General features: G+C 47.4%; 1 protein-coding gene across 7 annotated transcripts in view; it reads right to left on the reverse strand.

The window, feature by feature from the left end:
• The window catches only part of FAM120B (family with sequence similarity 120B), an 86,630-nt gene extending 70,586 nt beyond the window's left edge, over nucleotides 1–16,044 (reverse strand). For all 7 annotated transcript variants that reach the window (XR_005526924.1, XM_039224212.1, XM_039224211.1 and 4 more), the window contains exons 1-2: nucleotides 15,971–16,044; nucleotides 2,668–4,206 (exon numbers count right to left, since the gene is read on the reverse strand). Coding sequence is in view for 6 of the 7 variants with exons in the window: in XM_039224212.1 (XP_039080143.1) it covers nucleotides 2,668–4,188 (1,521 nt within the window). In the remaining variant the exon portion in view is untranslated. The remainder of the gene's footprint in view (nucleotides 1–2,667; nucleotides 4,207–15,970) is intronic.
• Between the last annotated feature and the right edge of the window lie 2,863 nt (nucleotides 16,045–18,907).

The following is an 18,907-nucleotide window of genomic DNA, read 5'->3' on the forward strand; positions in this document are numbered from 1 at the left end:
CCCTTCTCCAATCCGCCCTCCACAGCATCAACACCCTGGGTTCTCAGAAGCAAGTCCAGTCACTATCTCCTCAAAGCACCTGAATGGCTACCACAAATCTTCACCCTAACATTCATGGCCCCGGCGTCCTCTTCCCTTACACCAACGCACCTCCTAAAGACGGCTACAATGCAGTCACAGTGGAGCACCTCCACTGTTCCTCAGGAAGACTCAATCCTTCCCCATCCTCCCTAGGGCCTCCGGAAATGTGCCCCTTTTCTGGGCCTCCCCCCTCCCCACTTCACAAGCCCCTCTCCCGAGACAGTTCACCTCAAAGGTCACGCTGTCTTCTGCTCCCAAACAGAACCCGCCTCCCCTTGCCTCATGGGGCTTATGGCCATACACAACTGGGAAATGAGTGGCAGTCGGGAACCAGCAGGGGCCAGGTCAAAACGGGAAAAGCAGAGAGCCCAGAGCGGTGCCGTGTGAGCTGGCGGGGGTGCTGTCTCCTGCTCGACACGAGTCCTGGGATGGCTGAGCAGCAGACCCCGCCCGCCTCTAGGCACTGAGGCACCCTGCAGGCTCCACTTCTGCACTGCTGTCCCTTTGCCCGTGTGCCTCTCCCTGTCCTGTGCTGCAGGCAAAGTGTCGCAGCGGCTCCAAGTTCTATCTCTGAAGCCAGGCTTGAGTGTAGGAGCAGCTTCCTGACGAATCTTCCATGCTTGCCCTTCTAGACTACTGACCACGACCCACCTCCCCACATGCGAGCCAGGAACGTGGATGGGATCTTGTAAAGGGTCAAACCTGCAGTTAGAGGCTCGGGTTCAAAGCCAGGGGGTCTGCCAAGTACTAGCTGTGTGACTGCAGACAATGTCATTTAGCCCTTCACGTGGGGAGGGAGGCAAGCACATCTACCAACAGAGCCATGTGACAACTAAGGGAGACGATGCGAAGAACACCCGCCAGCAACTATTAACAGACCCACAAACATGGATCGGTGGAGAATCATCTCTGCATGGTCCATATTAAACTAGCATTCTTACATCCAACCTCATGGTAAAACCAAACCAAATAAATTTAAGCAAAATTAGATTTAGGTCTTCACTGTCTGTTTTCCTCACTTTGAGTGATGAGGCTGCCCAGGTGACTTCTAATTCTGTGTTGAGAGACAGCCTTTCCCCCAGGCTGTACCTCTCCTTTCCCCCCATCCAGGCGCACTCGCACCCAGGGCTCAGATTCTGCCTGCCCTCCAACTTCCAAGCCACGTCCTTTGTTTCCCATGAAGTACTTCAGGATGTCTCCAGGTAGGGTAATTTCAACTCCTTAATACTTTTCACCTATACTTCTCTTACAGTACATCTTGCATTCTACTTTTTACCATAATTTTTATGTTGATAAATTAACTTATCTGCTACAATGTATGCAATAAAGGGAGAGGTGAAGGACTTCTCAGATATGAGAACCCAGGAGGTTGTACAGGACAGAGGGCAGGAGCCACTAAAGGAAAGGCCCTAGAGATATGAGAGAAAAGGAAGACTGCCTTCTAGATTCAGCGAGCAGCTACTATGAGATGCAGCATGACAGACACAAGGGGCTCAGCAGTGAGAGACACAAACAAGACCCTGCCCTCACGGCACTGTCCCAAGCATGACATTCCAGTGAGGTGTGCACTACAGCAGGTGGGCGGTCGGTTGGGGCTTCTCTGAGTGAGGGACCACCCAGCTGTGACAGAAAAGACTAGCAGCCATGAACTAGCACAAGGGGCAGAAGAGCACGTGCAGGGCCATGACGGACAAGGGACTGGCCAGGCTAGAGAGGGGCGGCGGTGAGGTGAGGGCAGCGCGGCCTGCGTAAGGCTGCTGCTTCCACCCTGAGTATGGAGGAAGGCTTTCCTTCTGCACGCAGCATGACCAGTGGCTTGGAAGGGACAGAAGTCCACAGGGAAGAGTTGTGAGCCATTCCTGAGTCATCCAGACCAGAGACCGCGTACACGAGGGTGGGGAGACTGACTGACTGACTAGGTACAAGTAACAAGATGGGGAGAGAACAGTTAATGGGAGTGATTAATTCCTAGGTTTGAACTTCGTACCCACACAGAAAATGGTGATGCTCTGGTAGGAACAACAGAAGGTTTGTGGGTAGGAAACAACACGTGGAACTCACCTGGCACAGAACCTCACACGTCACAGGTGGTTAATAAATCATAGTTTTCCGTAAAAACTCTCAAGAGCTCTATGCCACTTTCAGAATCAAGTGCAAACTCCTAGCGGGGCATGTAATAACCTTCCCCATCTGGCTACATGCTGCCCCTTCCAGTCTCTCCCCATGTCCCCCAGGCCCTAAAGCAACAAAGAGTTGCCCATTCAGAACAAATATCAGTTCTCAGGAAGGTATGGCTCCTCTTCTACCTCTTGAGTAACTTCTCTCTGTACTTAACCCCAGTGATCTCTCCTTCAAATTCCTAGAGCCCTCTTCTACAAAAGGCATGCACCAATATCAAACATGCTTTATAATGTGAGTTTCCATATGCATTAGGTCATACTTCCTAACTACATGGCTAGAGTCCTGTTCTGTGCCCCCCACGGTGCCTCAACGGCTACAAGTAGGCAACAAATGCTCATGACAAATCCATCAATGGATATCTTTTCAATCATGATATGCCAGATTTGGGTGGGCACATGTACATACCTTTAAGATTTCAGGGTCTGAAACCATGGTCACTTGTAGTTTGACTTCAGGCTCCATAGTCACAAGGTCTTCTTGTTTAATTTCAGGGTTTGTACATACAGCTGCTTCTAGCTTAAATTCAGGGTCTGCACCTAGAGGTGATTTTTGATTGATTTCAGCGTGTGTACACATGGGATCTCCTTGCTTGGATTCAGGATGTGTATACACAGGAACTCCTTGCTTGGATTCAGGGTGTGTACACAGGGGGAATCCTTCCTTGGAGTCAGGATCTACACACACGGGAACTCCTGGCTTGGAATCAAGGTCTGTAGACACAGGAATTCTTTGTTTGGATTCAGGGTCCATACACACGGGAACTCCTTGTCTGGATTCAGGGTCTGTACACACGGGAACTTCTTGCTTGGATTCAGGGTCTGTACACATGGGAATCCCTTGCTTGGATTCAGGGTCTGTACACACGGGAACCCCTTGCTTGGATTCAGGGTCTGTACACATGGGAACTTCTTGCTTGGATTCAGGGTCTGAACTTATGGATCCCACCTCCTTGTCCAAAGTTATTAAACCCTTAGGTTTTTGGAAAAACCATGGAGATTTCTGTCCTGGCAAAAGATATGATGCCACACCCTTATAAAAAAGAGCTTTGTTTGGTCCCAAAGGTAACATGTCTTCTAGCTTTTTCTCACCTTGATGCAAGCGAAGAACTTTAGATATATGGTCTGCTACAGCTAAGATGATGTTCCCTTTTTTGTCAAAGTTTTCCTTTACAGAGGTATAGGAAGACAAGCACTTGTACCGAAAGCTTTCAAACATGCCTTCCGGGATAATGTCGTTGCCAAGTAAGCAGGCCAGAAGAGGGAGGTCTGCCAGGCTGATGTCCAGACTCTCACAGAGCTTCTCTCTGCAGAGCATGACGGTATCAAGACTCTCCAGGCAGAGCTCGCTGATTGAAAAGTAGGGACAGGTATCATAAATTAGGTAGTCGGTGTCCTCTCCAAGAATGCCCAGACAGTTATTCTGGAGGCCGTAAGACGCCACCTCGTAGTCAGCCTCTTGTAATGAACACAGGGTTTCCTGGCCCAGCGTCTTCAAAGCAAATCGTGTAAATATGGCCAGCCCTGAGGGGATGAAGAACATGTTTCTGCCAGGCTGCTCTTTGCGTGACTTGATGTAATGGAAAATCCTAGAGATCTCCCTGTTGTTCTTAAGTCTTCGTTTCACCCACTCATCTCTCTTGTCCTGCTCCACCATGCCATCAAAGAAGAATATCAACTTGATGCCAACAGCTGTAAAAGTCTTAACAAAATCCTGCAAAGCAGAAAAGTATTCCCGCCACTGGCCACCGCAGATCCAAGATTGGGGAGTATACCAGTATCTGAGACAACACATGGCATCAACCACAATGGTGGGAGTACATCCAGGATACTTGTTTCGGTGCTGTTCTGCCAGTTCTTTGAAATTCACCACTGTACAAATATGTGGGCAGGTACTGCCCACGAATCCCTGCAAACCTCTCACACCCATAATGGAACAGGAAAGGATCTGGAAAGGAAAATAAATTCATAATTATGGTCTTATCACTAGACACAGGATACCTTTTAAAGTAAATAAACATAAGACACTACTTAATATTCACTCTCTATTTTCAAAACCATCTAGGCACTAACCAGATGTATAACGTGACATACTGGTTAGGAGCCTAAAGAGTTTTCACTGAAGACAAAGAGGAACTCTAACCTAAGCACCAGTCACCGAAGTCGGCCTTCATAAGGACAACACAGTGTAGCAGTCCTCTAAGATTTGTACTAAAACTATTAATAAAGGGTAACAGCTTTCAAAGAATACATGTAACACGGACACGGATGTTTCTCAAAATCATCTTGCTGAGTGAAAGAACTTAGAACAAGCAGGAATATATGCCACATGACTCATGTATATGAAATTCGAGTCCACTGAGACCAGGGAGCAGGCAGCAGTGGTCCGGGGTGGGGCAGGTGGGAGGGAGGGATTTACGTAATGGAAACTCTTGGAGTGACGGATATGCTCACTACCTTACTTGTGGTGATGGCTTCACGAGTGAACACAGGCTAAAACCTCATCAGATTGTATACTGTAAGTAAGCAGTTTCCTGTATATCAAGTATACCTGAATAAAGGTATCAAACCTGGTGTCATACCTGGAAACTTTACTATGCCAAATGTTTGTAACATTTGAGTTCGTGACTGGCTTTGAATAGAAAACTGCCCACTCTAAAATGCAGAAACAGGGGCGCCTGGGTGGCTCAAGTCATGGCTTAGGTCATGATGTCACAGTTGGTGGGACTGAGCCCCACACTGGTCTCTGTGCTGACAGCACGGAGCCTACTTGGGATTTGCTCTTTCCCTCTCTCTCTGCCCCACCCCCATGGTCACTCACTCACTCTCTCTCAAAATAAATAAATAAACTTTAAAAAAATGCAAAAACTGACAAAGTAGTTCAAAGACTTCAAACTGGAAATCTGACAAAATCCTTAGCAGGGTAACTTATATAAAAAGTAAGGTGTCCCATATATAATAAAGGATGTAATATATGACATTTTTCAAGTGGGTAATAGCATCTGTCACTGATCAGAAAAAATTCCATGATGACATCTTTGATCTTTTTTTTTTAATATATTTTTTAAATGTTTTATTTATTTCTAGGAGAGAGAGAGAGAGAGAGACAGCGTGAGCAGGGGAGGGAGAGAGGGAATCACAGACTGAAACAGACTCCAGGCTCTGAGCTGGCAGTCAGCACAGAGCCCGATGCGGGGCCCGAACCTACGAACCGCGAGATCACGACCTAAGCGAAAGTCGGACGCTTAACCGACTAAGCCACCCAGGTGCCCCAATGACATCTTTGATCTTAATGGCCTATGATTTTCACTTTGGTTTTCTTTTAACATTCATCAGGACTTCACGTCCACTGACAGAACAAACAAAAACTCCTTATTACATAAATAGCTACAGGGGGCAGGAGGGTGGACAAACGATGCCTCTCCAGGCTCGGGACAGAGGGGCGCCACCCGCTGCCAGCACGCATCCATGACGATGGGGCTCGGGGCACACTCGCCTCCTACCAGACAGCGCGGGTCACTCAACACACAAAATCTCCAGTCTTTAAACCAACTCTGGCAGGTGAAACACTGTAAGCTCTACTTTACAAGTGAAGAAACTGCAAATAAACTACTATGAGAAAAGGTACCCTCACACAGGACTATCTTTTAAGAATTTACTGCCTGTTAATGGACACTGGCCCCTAGCGAAATTTGAAGTTACCTATCTATTTAATAGCCATGAATATTGAAAAAATATATAAACATGGAATGGACATAAATCATACACATTTATGTATGTTGAAATTTAGAGAAATCTTGCTCATTGAGTTATTAAATATACCCCAAATCACTGCAGAACTATCCCCTCATAGCATTGACCTTGGGAACATGACCAAGGTACAAGCGTTTGAAGCCCAAACTGGACTTCCTGGTTATTTCAGCTCTAAGGTGGTTCTACAGTCTGGGCTTCTGGGTGCAGATCCTCTGTTTAAGAAGGTTACGCGGTATTTCTGAGGCCAGATGGTTTTTCCCATGATAGTCCAACACAGTAGTCTGGCCCCGGTCTGGAAAGAGAGTGGAAGAACACAAAGGGTGGTCAGGACGGATTACAGAGACGATGCTTAGGCCGCACACCCTGCAAGCCATTACTCTGTGCCTCGCTTGGAGAAAAGCAGACTTGCACGGACTAAAGGCAATCTTACAGATTCGGACCCTGTCTGAATGATGACATGAGACTCCGCCGCGTTCACCAGGTTCTCTGGGGGTGCCGGCCACCTGACAAAGCCCAACGCCAGCGCTGAAGGACCCCCTCCCAGCAAGCCCACCAGTGGCCAGTGGGGCCTCCTAGTCTGGCTCGCTCAAGACGCACATGGAGACAAAGCCGGAGCGAAAGAGAACCTGCCCTCAGTGCCGGCTCCCACACAGACGTGGGCTCCCGTTTGTGCAGCAGCTCTGCCACATTTGGGTTGGCCGCCTTCCCTCACCAATAAAAAGGGATTTTTGTTTCAAGCATTTTTCTACTAAAACTGCAAGTGACAACACTGTGTTGCTCAAAACACTCTCTTCTTTATTTTGGGAGAAGTCAGGCTCAGCCTCTGCTTTGATTTTATTCAAATGTTTTCCTCCTTTCCCACCCAGCAGTGAAAAGCTCACTATTGTAATTAAACATGTACGTTTTTTTCCTCTTTCACTCTGCCACTTTCTCACATTCTGAATCACAGATTACCTCAGGAATGTCACGTTACAGTGTGCTCTTCTATGGCATTTACAAAGAAAGATTTGGACGGCCAAAGACCTGGAACCGGGGACTCTGGAAGGCCTCTTCCGGTCCTCTGGCTCTGGTGCTCCCGCCACCTACCCCTTGACGAGATACCCAAACTCCGGTCCTCTGGCTCTGGTGCTCCCGCCATCCACCCCTCAACAAGATGCCCAAACTCATGGGAAATGAAATGGCTACAAAAATAAATTCTGTGGATATTACCATTGTAAATAATTTTAGTTTTGTTTTTTTTTTTTGGTGAAGGTTTTATATGGCTGACCCTTGAACATGGGTTTGAACTGCATGGGTCCACTTACACGTGGATTTTTTTATGTAGTGCAGTATAATAAATATATCTTTTCCTTATGATAGTCTTAATAACATTTTTTTTTTCTCCAGCTTACTTTATTGTAAGAGCATGGTATACAATACATATATTGTACACAAACTGTGTCAGCCGACTGTTAGCCATACGGCTCCTCGCCAACAGTAGGCCATGAGGAGGTAAGTTCTTAGGGGGCCGGATTTCTGACTGTGTGAAGGGGCCAACCGTACTGAGGTTTTTCACTCTTTAAAGGTGGTTTCGAAGATGAATACAAAGATATACAAAGATATACGCACATATACATATATATATACAAACACACTATATATATACGTATATATATATGTACATATACACACAAACACATAATTTTCATTATCCCGATATTGTTTAGAAAGAAAACACATGTCTCACTAGAGAGGAGTCTTCTGGCCCAAAATGCAATCTGGGAATCACTTCCATTACTGTGGGCCTCCTCTGGGCAGAGAATGTCACTTTGTCACATCCCCAAAACCCAGCACTGTGACTGGCATGCCAGGGGCCCAGCAAGCACTTGCAAATAAATGAATAAAAGGAGGCATTCATTGAACAGGAGGCGTATAAAGAGAAACCAGAAATCAACAAGTTTACGGACTCCATTTGCAGGTAAAGAAAGAGTAGGAAGCAGAGTCCCTGCCCTCAAGTAGCTGACAACCTGGTCTGGGAAACAAGGCGTCAATGCAGGGAAGTTCATGAAGGAGGAGGAGCAGGTGCACACGTCCAGAGCATGTCTCAATGGAAGGGCCTCCTGAGAACAGCTTCCCCTATAGAGCAGAACTATCCCAACTCACAGGTTACCAGGAAATGAAGGAGAGAAGAGGAAAGAGAAGTCCAGAAGTTCCTTCATTCACAATCTTTCGATGATGAAAACTTAGAGAATAAAGAGTGCAGTGCCTCAGAACAGACACATCACCCTGCCTGCCACTGACAGAAGGGGCCGAGTCCCTCTGGACACAGGGACAAATGGACTCGAGACAGCACGCTGACAGGGGTGGGAGGGGGGACACACTTCCTACCCAGAGATCAACGTTTGCAGAAGGACAATCAGTAGGAGCAGCTCTGGCCACCCTAAAGCACTGCCATCCAACAGTGTCAAAGCATGATTTCCAAAGGCCAGAAGATAAGCCATGCAAACGTGAATTAACGAGGAAGTCTGTGCAGGGGATGCGGGTTCAGAGGGCACTGGAGAGCTGGAGTTCACTGAAGTAAGCTATTTTCAGTTGGAGACAAATTAGGTTGTAGTTCTACAGCACAATGAAACCAAAACCTTTGAGTTTATTTTTATCAGACAGAAATAATTTGTATCTGTACAAGACAAAAACCCATAAATTAACATGGAACAGCAGCATCTGGGCTCTAATCCAGAATAACTGGAAAACTCAGAGAGGCACATTCGGTTAGAAAGCTAAACAATCATGGGTGAATCTGTTAAATGATGGTCCACGCGATGGTGACAAAACACACAGTCCTCCTTTTTCTTTGCTTCATTTCCAAGTCTTAGGTGTTCCCTCCCTTCCCTCAGGGGGGCCGCCTTGTAGCTGGACGTGGGCTTCTTTCTCTGGTTCCCTACCAACCTCATCTACAAAGGGAAACGTACAAGGACCCGCTTCAGCACAGCAAGGCAAGAACAAGGACTGAAAACTCCGTGAAAGGAAAACCTATCCCACACCAGCACATGGGACAAGGTTAGTTCAGGGTTTATGAATATTCATGAATGCTCAAACCAAGTGAACAACTAAGCTACAACTTATGAGTGGCTGCCACCTGCACTGGCGTCCATGCTTCAGAGGCCCTCCACCCAGGACTCATCAAACTACTGAAAGGATGCTCCCCTGGGGCAGATTTCAGTCAGGTCCCTCTGGGCCCTCCTCTCAACAAGGCCTCAACCTTGGACTTCCATGTACGTCCTGGCTGAGTCCAGTTTCAGCAAGAGTCCTGTTGAGTCTGTCTGGAGAAAACTCATGCCCTTGATACATGACCACCCTCAAGATCTGATCAAATGCTTTGTCCGCCTAGTTCGCACAGACCCCCTCCCTCTGCTGGCAGGCTACCCATCCCCAGGCACCTTTGCTGTGTTCAGAGCTGAGCCCCATCTCTCTCCCTTCATGGGGCACCCTACCGCAATCATCTTAGGTAAACCCTTCCTTACTCTTTCAGCAAGTGTCAGAACATTTTTTTCTTCCACACGGCATCTCTAAGAAGCTATTCAAATGAGAAATGGAAAGCCTGCGCCTATTAGGATGTACACATGTACACTGTATGTCTAGGTACAGATGTCCAGACTCGGGATGTCCTGGAGGGCCCTCCAGGACACAGTCAGGCCATGACCACTGGTGCCAAGATCCAGAAAACGGGTGCATGGCTGATGTAGGCACTCAGCAGTTGCTAGGTCTATAGGTCAATCCCCTGAGCCGTGCCCTGGGGAGAAGTGACAGACCCGTAGGCAGTACAGTACTGTCAATAAAAGGAAAGGCTCTAGTGAGTTCAGATTCTAACCTCCACCCAAGAGCAGTAAAATTCTGAGCAACTCACTTTATTCTACAAGCTTCATTTTTCTTTTCTGCAAAATCAGACCTGCCTTATACGCTGTGATGCAATTTCACTTGTATTACAAATTTATTCATAAAGCATACCATCATTGCCTAAAGTTAGTAAAATCAGCACAGCACCAGTCAAAATTCTTAAATTATCTCAAAACTTAAAACAAAGCAATATAAGTTTTAGTGAGGTTTTATACTGTATACAATTTTTACAAGTTGGTTTACTTTTTAATATCAGGGATAGATTTATTCATAAAAATGTTTCTAATTTAACAAGTAGCCATATTTTTTTCAGAAAAGTCAGAGATACACAAAGGGGGGAAAGACTACTCATAATCTCATTTTCCAAAGACAATGACTACAACAATTTTAGAGTACATATTTCTAGACTTTTTTTGTTATTACTCATTGTTTTGAAAAATTGGGATACTTTTCTGTAATCTACTTTTTTGTCTTAATTTATCAAGAATATATTTCTAAATCACTGTGTTAACCTTCTGCTGTAGTGTTACTTTCAATGGATGCACAATGCCATAAATAAGAAAGTGAACCCCATCTGTGTATATAAATCTTTGAGCACATTTCTGAGCATTCCCTTGGGACAAATCTTGGACGGAAACTGCTGAGTCAAGTAAACACACATACTGGTCCTTTTTTCTTCAACAGGGTATCATATGTGGCTGCCACTCATTAATACTTAGTTTCCTCAACAATACCAAAGGGTCTTGTCTGAACACACATCTGATTAGCTCCTTCAGCAAGCACCTTAGGTCACTCACTACAGCAGACCATCGCTACCAACAAGAGACAGGGGTCCTGCCCTCCAGAGGCTTATACTTCATCAGGAAAACATTCAACCAGCAACAGTCACTGGGGCATAGCTCTAGGCCAGAGAAATGGCACAGAGCCAGGGGACACTCAGCAGGAAGACCCTAGCCAGATCCAGGACTCACAATGGCTGTCCTGAGCACGGGCACTAGAAGTGAGACTTGATGAAAGGCAGGAAAGACAGGTGCACCAGATGGAGATGAGACAGTGGGCAGGCAGGAGGCACAAGAGTAAAAAGATTGAAAATGTTTTAAAGTTCGTAAGATATCTTTTTTTTTTCTGACCAGTAAATGGGTGGTTCTAAGGTGTTTAAAATATGTGTTCTATTAAGCAGTTTAACCTGCGATGCTACTTATACTATGTGTTCCTCAAACATGGAAAATGGGGGGGGGGGGCGGAAACAACCAACCTCTCAGTGTGGCTAGAACTCTGATTTAAAAGAAGGAGAGGAGATGAGGCTGCAGTCAGGGCCAGACAACACAGGGGCTTGTTAGCCACACACATGCATCTGCACTTCATCTCAAAGGGAGATTAGATATCGTTCAAGCCTCCTAAGCAAGTACATTTTAGAAACACTTACCTGACGTCATGGAGAAAGGATGGAGACAGGCAAAAGTGGAGATAAATGGGGGGGGCCCTGGCAGGCACTGGTGGCTCTAGCTGCCCAGTATCCAAACACCTATTCTGGAAAAACCCTAACACTGGAAGGACGCAGGGTCCTAATTCCCATTGCAAAGACAATGGAGGAAGAGACCCTCTTCTGGCCCCATACATACCAAGGGCAGGAGTTCTAAGTTCCCATACTTGCTCAGGAAATATTCATCTGGTGTTTACTGTACTCCAGACCCTGTGCTAGCAGCTGTGGACGCAGCAATGGATAAGACAAAGTCACTAAGATACAAGCCCTGAGAGGGAGTGAAAGGCACAGGGTCCATCAGAAAAGAAAGCCTGGGGCGCCTGGGTGGCTTAGTCGGTTGGGCGTCCGACTTTCGCTTAGGTCATGATCTCGCGGTTCGAGCCCCGCATCGGGCTCTGTGCTGACTGCCAGCTCAGAGCCTGGAGCCTGTTTCAGTCTGTGACTCCCTCTCTCTCTGACCCTCCCCTGCTCACGCTGTCTCTCTCTCTCTCTCCCTCTCTCTCTCCTAGAAATAAAAATAAAACATTAAAAAAAAAAAAAACTTCATAGTAAGTATAAGTAACTTTTTAATTTGCTCTTACACATTTTTCTTTGTAAGGTGATGTTGGAAAAACCTTCAGAGACCAAAAACATGTTATTTAAGGTTTAAATTACTTATATAAGGTAAGATCTGTTGAAAGGATTTTGTGGTAGTAGTTTAAAATCTATCAAATTGAGAGGTAAATCATTATTTAAATTTGTGCAAAAAAGGGAATCAGTGATACACGAAGAGATTAAATATTTTGTCTTCAGTCAGACATTGCCAACCAAGAAAACCAGCTCCTGAGCACCCTTTTCTTTATAAACGAATACTGCTCAGTGAGAGGGAATCCACTGCTTTTACTGTAGAACCTTTCCTGTAAGGTGGACCAAATCCTCAGGTCTGTCAGTTTGACTGTCTGGCTGCAGAGTCCTGCAGGGACACGCGAGGTTCCATGACACTGTGCAGCCGGACTGCCGTTCCCATCAGCGCTTTAGCCCAGAGTATTGTGAAGTTATCTTCAAGTCATTTATATTCAAACCATTGCCAACAGGACGAGAGGAAAGTAACTGTTTGAAACAGTGGAGTTTTCTGGATAGTTTAGTTCTGGGTTTTGGCCCATTAAACATTAAAATCTCCCATTTAGGATGGCAATCTTCCTAAAATATATTATTTCTCTGCTTTCTTAGTAGAATGTTCTGGATAGTATAAACTTTCTTTAATGATCTCAAACATTTAAAACGTAACTTGTTAGTTGTGATGTAAACACTGTTAGAAGTTGCTGAGGCGTGGGAAGCTTTTCCCCTGTTATTTGTAAGGAGTTTTTGTATCTTTCAGGTTGTTTTTAGTTTTCCTGTTCTGCTGTCCCCTTGTCAGCCCTCAACAGTTCCTGCTGCTGTCGGTGCCTGCCTCAGATGTCCTTACCGTATGTTTCTCTACTGTGGATATAGAAGTTTCTTGTTAGAACTGCATAGAGAAATAGTCCATAGGTGATAAATAAGAGCTTGAAGAGTCTCCAACGAATAAATTGTTTTAGCTCTAACTCATGAGTTTATATTGGATTCTTACCCTGAGTTTTGGATAAATGAAGCATAAATTTGTGCAGGCGTACCTGCATCTTCACCTGTGCTCAGTGACAGTGGTTGTCACATCGTGTGTCCTTGACCTTCAAGGGGCCTGTCAAGCTGCAGTGGGTTAGGGAAAGGCACAGTGTTCTGGTTGCTCCTTCAGTCCTGATCATTCTGTTCATTCCCTTATGACGGGGAGAACCTTCAGGAAGGAGAGCTCTCTGGACTAAGGACACCCACCGGGCAATTCTGCAGTGAGCGATGTGGTCTGCAGCTCTGGAGCCCGCAGCAACCAGACCACTCAGGTGCCACAGTTAGGTGGGGCCGTGGCTTAGTGAAAGGTACACAAGCTTTGGAGGCTGGGATGGGTTCAAATCTCGGCTTTATCAGGCAGGTGCCCTAAGGCAGCACACGCTGGTGGCTGCTGTCCAGCACCAGTTCTCTTTCCTTCTCTGCTGGTACAGCAGGCCTTTCACAACCCTGAACGAGCGGATCGTGTGCCCGTGGGACTAGAGATGTCTGCTGTGGGGCTTTTAGAGTAAGTGCACTGGATGGTGCATTTTGACACGTGTGCACACTGCCAGGCTTTCTTTTCTTTTCTTTTCTTTTTTTTTTTTTTAATATTTTTTATTTATTTCTAGGAGAGAGAGAGGGAGAGAGAGAGAGAGACAGCGTGAGCAGGGGAGGGTCAGAGAGAGAGGGAGTCACAGACTGAAACAGGCTCCAGGCTCTGAGCTGGCAGTCAGCACAGAGCCCGACGCGGGGCTCGAACCCACGAACCGCGAGATCATGACCTAAGCGAAAGTCGGACGCTTAACCGACTAAGCCACCCAGGCGCCCCAACTATGAAGTTTTATAAAAACAATTTATAGCATTAGGGTTACCTCACTTTCACACTAATAAAAGAAAGGATGCAATTAATTCTTCTGAATGATTCTCCAATGTATTGCTGTAGCTTCTTCCATAGAAATAAGAATTGCTTTTATGACCTCAAGTAAAGCAGACTTCTCGCCATTAACTTTTTCTTGAAAAAAGTGGCAACGCAGCAGGGAAATAAATCAATCCATGCAACTACACCATTGCAAAGGTTCTGCCAAAGGCACTCAGATCCCAACTTCCGGCATCCCCCTCCCCGACAGAGAGCAAATTAAAGTCCGGTTACGGCAGGAACTGGGCTCCACCCACTCCTATGTTCTCTCCAAGCCCCAGTAAGAAGCACACACATGAAGGGCAACATCTGAAGGACAAGAATGCAAACACCAAGACAGTAGGATGTGACAAATCGCAAGTTTCACAGGGATCCGAGTGGTGTAGGGCCTGAAGCCTACAGAGTTGGGGTCCTTCTTTATAAAAAACACAAAATTATAAACACAAGTCCACTGAGGCCTTTCCCGGTGCCTTGCAAGGAGCTCATGATAGTGAAGGACCCTGAGGCCTGACCTTCATTAGCTTCACAGTAAATCTACCCCATAAATGACACCCAGGTTAAGGCTCAGGGATGGCGCAGGACCTCAGATGCCACCTCCTTCAGTTTTCTCAGTCTGCAGGAAAGAAGTGACCAGAGGGTGCCATAGGTCTGGGAGATTAGGGATTCAGAAATGACATAAGGTAGGTGAGAGGGGTGTGGAGAGATGGGCAGTGAGGGACTTGGCTCAGCTGTGGTGCTGTCAGCGCGCTTCCCGAACACAGTGGGTAAGGAAGGCACCAGCGCAGTTCTAAGACCAGAGGAACCATCAGGGCAGGGAGGAGCACTATGGCAGAACTCAGGGACGGCAAGGGACAGGGTGATGAAGAGATCGAAACACAGAGAACGTGTGAAGGCTGTGCTGGTGCACACTGGGTAGCTCCTGACAGCAAGGCCCAAGCATGGGCAGGTCATTGAGCACACGCAGCTGTGAGGCCACAAACGACAGAGACCAAGGACAAGATCGAGGAACCACCGTGAAATACAGTTCCAGACCAAACAACTTGATACACTTGGGAGGCGAGCAGTCAGGAGCCTGGTGCTCCAAATGTGTTCCCCAAGCCATTTCTCACTCCCTGAATCATCTCAAATGTCAAGCCAAAAACCTGGGTCATTAGAAATACCGACATCTCATGCCTTTCGCATCCAACTCAACTCCAAGTTCTCTCCACTGCCATTTTCGGGTTTGGGGTTTTAAAACTTCCCTCCTGCACAACTGCAGAAGCCCTGTTCTCATGATGTGCGATCGCCCACACCATCATCATACACCTGCCAGGCTGCCTTAGTAATGACATCTGACCACTTGGCTTCCTTGCCCCTAATTCTCTGTACCTTCCTGCCATTCCCCGTCTCTAATCAGCTATGTAACTTTTCTCAACTCTATCAAACATGGTTTCCTCTGCAGGGACGAACGGCCTCTTGCTCCTCTTTCACCTCCAAACTCCTACTTCTTTAAAACTCATCTCAAATAGCCCCTTCCTGCAAAGAAACTTCCCGGCCCCTCCTTGGCCGCCTTAGACAAATGGTCCTCTGAGCTACCCCGACACTAGCCGGCTACCTTTTCATCTTTCTTTCTGTAAGGACCTAGCACTTGCCAGGTGCTGGAGCCCCGGCTTAGAACAGCCCAGACATGCCTGGGGCGAAAGGCACACAGGTTTTGAGACGCGACTGCAGAGATCAGAGAACGCCTCTCCGGGGGCGACCAAACCAGTTGTGCGGCCGGGTAGCCGGGGTGAGTGGACCGGAATCGGGACACCTCTCTCTCGGAGGGGGGGTGGGGTGGTCAGGATGACACTAAAGAGGAGGAAGCAAGGGCACAGCTGTGAGGGATCAGGGAGTGAGGTGACAGGGATGGAGAGGCCCAGGAGGGGAAAGGCAGTGGGCGGCGAGTCCCAGGTCCCCGGAGGACTCGGACCCGGGCGCAGGGACCCGCGACGGGGCTCACGGCCGGGGCGGCAGCGACGGCGCAGAGCCGCAAGCGCGGCGAGCACAGCCGAGCCCGGCAGGCGGGGGGCGGTCGGGACGGCGCTGGCCCGGCAGGCCCGGCCCTACCTAGAGATGCGCCAGCACAGCAGACACTCTCCCGCACAGCCCTCGGCCCCGCCGCAGCTGTCCGCGCACTTCCGCTTCCGCCCCGAGCGCTTCCGCTCGCGGGACCGCCCTGCGCGGGGGGCGGGGCCTGCGCGGCCGGGTTCCCCCGCCCCCAGCCCCCAGGCGCCGGGGAAGCGAGCTGCGCAGGCGCCAGCCCTGTTGCTTTGGAAACCGCTCCTGCTTCCTAAGCCGGGGTCACGAGGGGCCGCGGGCGTCAGCAGGGCACCGCCTCTCTCCCCGCTTCCACCCGCGGCTGCGCCGCCTGCGCGAGCGCGGCGTGCTGCTGGCCTGCCCGGGCTCGTTCGCCCTGCTTGCTGCGAGGACCGACAGCTACCTGGAGCCCCTGGCGCCAGTTTTCGGGCGCCCAGGTGGCCGGCCCGGGAGAGGGTCAGGCTCGCCTGAAGCGCGGCTGCCGCGAGAGGCTCTCGGAGGTTCCCGCGCCGTCGGAAAGCAGAGCGCTCGGCGAATCCGTTTCTGAGTCCAGCCGGTGCAAAGCGGAGAGCACGCCACTCCGCTCTCAGGAAGACGGGCGCCGGTGCCGCGGTGGCTTTTCCCTCCCAAGCGAAATCCTCTCCTGATTCCTCTGGGCCAGCGGACGCAGGCGCGGACGGAGGAGAGTGACACACTTTGGGAAAGCGGGTCATACCTGTGTTACCATCTCTGAACATGCCCACTTACGCGCTGGGTATGGGGAAAGGGTTTGGGGATACAGAATCGGGGGTGTGATCCTGGGCAAGTTTTGTTGTTGTTGTTTGTTTCTTTAACCTCTGTACGCTCAGCTTCGTCAACTCTTTAGTCAGGACAACAGGGTGCTTCCCAGGCAGTGCTTACGACGAATAGAGCAGAGGGGCACCTGGGTGTCTGTCTGACCCTTCATTTCTGCTCAGGTCTTGGTATCACAGTTCCGGACGATGATCCCCACCGTGTGGAGCCTGCGTGGGATTCTCCCTCTCTGCCCTTGCCCCTCTCGTTCTCTCAAAATAAATAAACTTAAAAAACAAATAATTAAGAAAGGAATATAGCAGAGCACTCAACCCATGGAAGCACTGAGTACGTTTTAGCCATTTTGTTGGTGTTGCTGCCCGTGATGATGATGACCATAATTGCCCTCGAGTCCGAATATTTTTACTGGGCAGGTTTTCTGGTCCGAAGGGAGTGAGATTTATGGGGAGAAGCGAGGACAGTGCAGAAGCAGGAGGCTTTAGAGGAGTTTCACTGACTGTGACGTATACATGAGGGGTGGAGGGCATAAACCTGGACGGCGAACAGGACCACCTGGTCGTGCAATGTCTCCATCTCATGTTAAGGGATTTGGACGTTGCGTATAAGCCACCATATCCACCTTACTTCGAAAACCATTTTAAGATCAGTAAAGTTCATGGTCAGGACATGCTTCCTTAGGTTCAGATGTCAGGCAGTCCAGATTCTACCCAGTGTCCACTCCTCTAGCTGCAAGGCCACCCTTTTCTCTACAGCCAAGAGAATGTTTCAGTGGCCAAGTGTGATGGCAGAAGATTAGCCTTTAAACCAATCTAATTTATTTTTAGGTAAATTACTGAAAAAGTAAAATTATTAATAATACCTAATTATATAAGCCACATCTCAAAACCTGTCTGTACACACAACGTGTCTGGTAGGGCTTCTGTAAACCCCAGGGAACAGGAGGCTTCAGCGGAGGTAAAGTGATCAAATATTGCTCTCTTCAGAGTCTCCTGCAAAGCACTTGACAGATCAAGCGCTCAGAAGCATTACCAAATTGCAGTGACACCACATGTATGCATCAAATTTGAGAAGGAATCTCTCCACTCGGCACACAAGGCTTTCCTTTCTGATTGACTTAACAATTTTTTTTTTTTTTTCAGTAAAATCACCGATGCTCAGCAGCTACTGCTGGTTGGGTACCACGCCAAGCAGGATGTGAAGTGGTCTCTCATCTTAAGGAACACACATTGTGGTTGGGAAGACAAATTAACATACATTAAATATTAGGGAACAAGTGAAACATTGTGTAAAGTTTATACCCTGGATGAAGAAGGCAGCAAGGAGATAAGGGGTAAACTAAGCCTAGAAGGAAGTGGGATCTCAGAATTAGAAGAGGAAGGTCAGAAGGAGCCAACCGAGGAAACAAACGGAGTCTGGATGGTGCAAAGGTCAAGCAGAGACACCATCTGTAGTCTGTGCGGCCCCAGACTGTGGAGGCCGAGGGTGACAGGCCAACCAAAGCGCCTCAAACTGCCTTAAGTGAATTCCACCACTTGGCAGTCTTCATCTGTCTCACAGACCTTCCAATAAGCACGTCTGCCTCTCTCTGAAATATACACCTATGACCAAGGATTGACAGACATTTGAGGAAGACAAAAAAAAAAAGGAAGGAAAAAAAACTAGAAAGAAGACAAATATTATAAAAAACATTACCTCTGCAATCTCTGAAGATTATCCGTGAAATAAACAGAGAGGGGTATATAAAAGAACATTTAAAAAATAAGAGCTCTTGAAAATTATAAAAGCCATGATAAATTTAAAAAGTTTAAAGTTACAAAAAAAAAAAAAAAGGAAGGAAAAAAAACTAGAAAGAAGACAAATATTATAAAAAACATTACCTCTGCAATCTCTGAAGATTATCCGTGAAATAAACAGAGAGGGGTATATAAAAGAACATTTAAAAAATAAGAGCTCTTGAAAATTATAAAAGCCATGATAAATTTAAAAAGTTTAAAGTTAGAAGATAAATCCGATGATATCTCACAGATATTAGAAAAGAAGAAAAGATGGAGAAAGACAAAACATAAGAAAATTAGAAGATTGAAGTTTGACATGTGAAAAATAGGAATTACAAGAAAGAGAACAGAAAATGAAGAGGAGGAAATACTCAAGAAATAATTCAAGAAAACTTCCCAG

This window comes from Hyaena hyaena, unplaced genomic scaffold (genome assembly GCF_003009895.1).
Source record: "Hyaena hyaena isolate Hyena2069 unplaced genomic scaffold, ASM300989v1 scaffold_1557, whole genome shotgun sequence".
In the NCBI taxonomy this organism is placed as follows: domain Eukaryota; kingdom Metazoa; phylum Chordata; class Mammalia; order Carnivora; family Hyaenidae; genus Hyaena; species Hyaena hyaena.